A 5,395-nucleotide genomic window follows, 5' to 3' on the forward strand; every position below is an offset into this window, starting at 1 on the left:
AACATCAAATGTTTTATACTGGAAATGAGATCCAGCTTCTGCAGCTTATCTATCTCATTTCTTGATTTCACATTTTTTTCTAGGCAAGTTCAGGCCTCATCTGCGTGAAAACAACAAGGGGAAACGAGGGCTTAGCTCTCAGTCAGCAGAGCCTTTTTTCAGAAGCTCCTATAAATGTACTTTTAAAATGAAGGAATAGCTAGTCTGTAAGTGGGGAAGTAAATCCTGAGTCTCTCTCCAAGCTGTCTGCTTGTGTTAGGATCACCTATAGCTCAGTTTTATTTTTCTGTTAATTGCTTGGCAGATGATTCTAACACAAATCAATCAAAAAAAAAAAAATCCAACGTACTAGAAGATGGTTCATCTCTGAAGATGAAACAACCACCTCCATCTTCTGTTTTGAATAAATTCAGATTTCAACTGCAGTGCTTGGCTTATTTCCAGTTTACAGTTTTTCTATTCCACTTACCTGAAATTCTCCTTTTCATTCAACTCTGATGAAATGTTTGTCATCTCTCAACTGCATGCAAGGATTGCAAAGTGCTACATGAGCAAGAGTGCTTACGTAGGGACAAGTAAAGTGATTTCTTTATAGGTAGTGATAAAATTTTCAAGAGCATCCTCCACTGGCACAAATCTGTTTCCCTGGAAGAAACATGGAATTTCTACAGATTCTGATGGGAGCTGAATTAAGCAGACATGGATTCTTTCATACATCCCAGGTCTCCCCTAGCATATTTTGTATTGAAACAGTGAAGCCGTTTACATGGTAACTTGGCTGGAAAGACAGAACTTAAAACACAAGAATAAAAATTAAGCTGGAATCCTCAAAGTCGGTATTTGATTAAATTAAATCAGTGAGGGTATATGATAAAGGAAATTTTATTTTCACCATGATGGTTTGTTTCTAGTTTCCTTTGATGCTACATTTTATTTAAAGCTCTTCTGGAAGAGAAGTAGCTTGTAGTGTCCTGTGAAACTAACAGAGCAGAGAGGTGAAGTTAAAAATGCTCCTTGTACTTCAAATAGAGCTTCAGTACAGCAGTTTGGCAAGCACTGTAAATACCACATTTCATTTCAAGGCTCAGATGCTGCTTTTGTAAGCTTATCTCCTCTATTGCTCCAAAACAGCAGCAAAACCCAACACCTTCCTATCCAGATACAATGCACTACCAACTGAATCCAGCCCAGAAAGTCCTGTGAGATGTTTGTGTCTTCCAAACATGCCAATCTCTCATGAGGAGTTGGAAAGTGGAAGCCACATTCCTCTTTATTCCAGCAGCAATTTAATGACCAGAAGAGGTTTCTTAACCCTGTATCCACAGGCTGCTTTAATTTTTTTTTATTGCATTATTTAGGTACCTTGCAATCCTACAACAAAGTAAGAAATATCATAAATATGAAGCATCATCCCATAAAATCATGCTTTTTTAGAGTGGCAATTTGGGATCATGTCAGTGATTTGATGTTTTCCAGAATGAAAGTGACAAGGGGAACTGATACTCAATTAAAAGATGTGAGTAAGAAATTAAATAAATGCAAGTATCCTATTCATCAAAAGACTAAGGACCTTCTGCAGATAGAAGAGTAAACCTGAAACCATTCTCCAAACAATTTAAGAAGCCGACAAATAAGAAGAGGTTCATTAATCGTTGTAGTCTAGCCACATTTAACAAGAATAAGCGAGGGGATTTTGCTAACACATGAAACTGGGACTCAAAGGTGACAGATATTTTTCAGTTTTTGTGGATGAATCTACACCTCCTGGTTCATTTTGGAGGATGGAGTTGCAGTTATAAATTCTTGAACAACATCTTGCTTCTGTTTTGAATCAATATCTAAAATAGGGAGCATGCCAAAAGGCAAATGAAATGAATGTATTTTTAAAATTAGATATCCCAATAAAAGGCAGAACTTTTATATTATTCATAGCTGCAAGTTGTCCTGATTTACAGTTGAGATACAATTAAGTTTCAGTTCACGTAATTCTTTTTCCTCATAAGTGAATATCTGAATCACACGCTGGAAAAAAGCAACTGCAGACCACTTCTATAAACCCAGTTACAGAGGGTGATGCAAAAAAAAAAAAAAAAAAAAAAAAAAAAAAAAAAAAAAAAAAAAAAAAAAAAAAAAGAGATAAGCTTTCCTTTGTCCCGTTTTTCTAATGGAATGGGCTTTTTTTCCCCCAAGAAACCTTCAAACACCTAAAGCCATCCATCAAATTGGATTTACACATTTACCTTCTTTCCAAACTCCCATGCAAGATTGTTGGGACAGTTACCCAGGGCTTTGCAGAGCAGGGACCTTTGGCATCTACCCTGTCTATAACATGCTACCAGGCCCTATCCCATATATACCCACACCCAATCATTCTTCTTCTCACTCTGAACTCAAGAGCAATAGAAAACCTGAACCCTCAGTCCCCGTTCAGTTGTTGGCACTGGTGCTATCTGGCAGCACTGCTTCTCTAATGGGTAGAAGCCAAGCAAATATGTATTTAACGGGAATCACAAAAACCAGAAAAGTGCAAGGCTCAAGTTTTTGAGAAACACATTCTTCCTCCACATCAAAGGGTTCATTGATTTGTTGCTGAAGTCATGACCAAAGTGGTGCTAAGTGGGTGCAAAGGGGAGAGAAGATCAAATCTAATCTTAGGAGTTGTGTCAAGCAAGTACCTTATGGCCCATCCGAAGCTGATCATGAGACAAGTCCTGAATGTAAATATTATTTAGTATGTCTGGCAAATGTTAGGAATCTGTCAGGGCATATTTTTCAAGTAAGAAAAAGCTCTCCTTTTCCTTTGCTCCCTTTTCTGTGTCCTTGAACTTTGTCTCCCTTGAAATCCCAAATAACTATTCACGTTAATAAAGTGTTAAGGTGTTTGACCAAGAAGATTGGCTCTGCTGATTTCAGGACTTAAAAAGGGAAACCGCTCTGTTGCTTTAACCACTTCAACACTCACCATCTTAGTTTATTTTCTTATCCTCTTTAACTTCTGTTAAAATCAAACAGGAAACAATTAAGGTGAGCCTACTACAAAGCAGTCCTCAAAGTAGGTGGCTATGTCCCTAGTGCAGAATGAAGGTCATGCCCTGAAAATATAACTATATGCATGTGGAAGGAATGCAGAGCCTATATACTGGGGTGACCAGTGAGAAAATACACCACTCCAGCTTTACTTTCAGCAGGCAGATGACCATGACCAACACAGATGTTGCTACCATCTCCTGCATGGGGGACCTGGTGGCAAGGCAAGTTGAACTGACAAGGCATATTCGACCAACAATTTTATCCACTTGAATTAAGAGACGGAGTGAAAGAACAAACAAGTCCCTACTAAGCTGCAAAACTATCACCATTTCCCCTCATCCAAATCCCCTTTGCCTTCAGTTAGGTTACTGCCATGATGACAGAAAAAGGAATGTCATGGAAATAGACATCTAATGACAACGGTGGGAAACAAAGTGAAGTCTTTACACAGGATTTAGCTAATTATATTTTGGGCAAATATTTATTTATCTAAAAACAAAATAAAAATCATTTTTAAAAGGAAAAAAGTACTTAAATAAAAAACAAAATTGTGAAATGTTATGGCACAGAAGTTCAAGACAAGTATAAATCCAGTTGCCACAACTGTGTATTAATGTTGCACATTTTTCTATAAAGGCTTTATTAAAGGTATTTACATGGCAATATGATGTGTAAATATATACAGCAAGCTGGGGACAACTTTTTTCTTTTGGATTCTCATATGAAAAAATGCCTTAAATACAAAATTGTAAAAGAAAAAAAATTGAAGAGGTCATCCCCAAGCATGAAGAATGTCCCATCATCCCTTATGTCCAAAGTATCAGTTATGAGGCAGTTTTGAGGTTCTGGCCAAACCCTTGGGAGATTCAGCCAAGGTTGTGTAGTCTCAAGTTAAATCGCACAGCATGCAGTTGCAATAGAGTTCCATACTCAGTGGACTGCGTAGTTCATGACAGATATTAGAATCATTAATATTTTATCATAGTTTCAGTCTAGTTTGCATTATTCTAAGTGATGCACCAGAGTTCCTATGCACAACAGTTCCTTAGCTGCTCGAGTTTGTGTTTCAACTGTTCTCTCCTCCGTCTCAACTGCTCTTTCTCTGCAATCAGTCTGTGTTCATCTGACTGGATGGAAAGAACGTACTCTGTTGCTTTTTTCAGGATGACAACCTTGGGAGCCTTTTCATTGTTGGCCACCTCAGGTATCTGGTCACGCAAGGCAAAGAAACTCAACTTCAGCTCATTTCTCCTCTGGCGCTCCAAGACATTGTGCGTTCGCCTCTTGTCGTTCTCTTCCGAATCTGATGTGCGCGGACTGGAACATTTTCGGTTGTTGCTGATCTGCTTGAGAACTCTGCCACTGTCCAACCTTAGCCTTTTTGCAGCTGGGTATTCAACCTTGGTGGAGGGAGGAGCAGCATAATTGTGCTGATGGATGTTGACATGACACCGTTTGAGAACCAGCGGGCTGTGGTGGGGCTTACTGTGCTCTTCTGATGTGTCTGTGCTGGACTCTGTGCTGGATTCGTATTCATTTGCTTCAGCTAATGTAACGACATCGATTTCCTCATCTTCCTCTTGTTCTTCTTCTGCCATAAAAAAAAAAAATTTAAAAATTATAACTTGTATGTAGAGACTCTCAAGACTACTGTATGTATAAGGGAAGGCTACTCTGAGTCGCACAATGAGGAACCCAATGACAAACCCTTCTTAAATCCATTTCATGATGCTGGACACTGCTTTCCCCAAGAGCCTTTCCTTTAAGAAAGCAATGGTTCAAGTGCAATAGGACACATAGACTGCAGTCCAAACCCTGGCTCCCTGATTTCAAAAAGTTGTAATGATCTTGCGTAATGTTGAGTGCATGAAAGATAGTACGAAAGTTTAACCTCGGTTGTCAGCAGTACGGCGCAATAAAGCTCCCAGACTCAAGCTGCCCTTAATTATGGATTTAGAAGGCTTTGGCCACGCCTTAAAAGAAAGCTTACTTAACACACATGGGTATTCAGAGACATTTTCTGAATCTCTCTTGATCTGTTAATTTGTGGAAAATAGGAGGGAGTTAAAAAAAAAAGAAAGAGGAAAAAGGAAAAAGGGAAGGCTGTAGTGCTTTGGGTAGAAACTCACTTTCAAACCAGATTTACGAGGGAGCGGAACCGCTGTCACATACCTAAGGAAGCATTTCTTAAACTTTCCCAGCCCCATTCACTCCCCTGCAGTCACTTTCACTAGCACCTCCCTGACTGCACATTCTCCCTGCGGCTCTCGGGTTGGAGTTAACTCCTTCCCGGCCCACGGGTGACACTGGGAGCCAGCCTTATCGGGACCCCATTTTAAAGTTTAGCCCTCCTACACTTTCTTTT

At 39.3% G+C, this 5,395-nt stretch overlaps 1 protein-coding gene across 1 annotated transcript; it reads right to left on the reverse strand.

The window, feature by feature from the left end:
* Positions 1-3,483: 3,483 nt before the first annotated feature.
* Positions 3,484-5,379, reverse strand: MYC (v-myc avian myelocytomatosis viral oncogene homolog). The gene has a single exon (XM_008642598.2). The coding sequence runs from the start codon at positions 4,626-4,628 to the stop codon at positions 4,059-4,061; it is 570 nt and encodes a 189-aa protein (XP_008640820.1). The 5' UTR covers positions 4,629-5,379; the 3' UTR covers positions 3,484-4,058.
* Between the last annotated feature and the right edge of the window lie 16 nt (positions 5,380-5,395).

Source organism: Corvus brachyrhynchos, unplaced genomic scaffold, assembly GCF_000691975.1.
Source record: "Corvus brachyrhynchos isolate BGI_N302 unplaced genomic scaffold, ASM69197v1 scaffold28, whole genome shotgun sequence".
Classification (NCBI taxonomy): Eukaryota; Metazoa; Chordata; class Aves; order Passeriformes; family Corvidae; genus Corvus; species Corvus brachyrhynchos.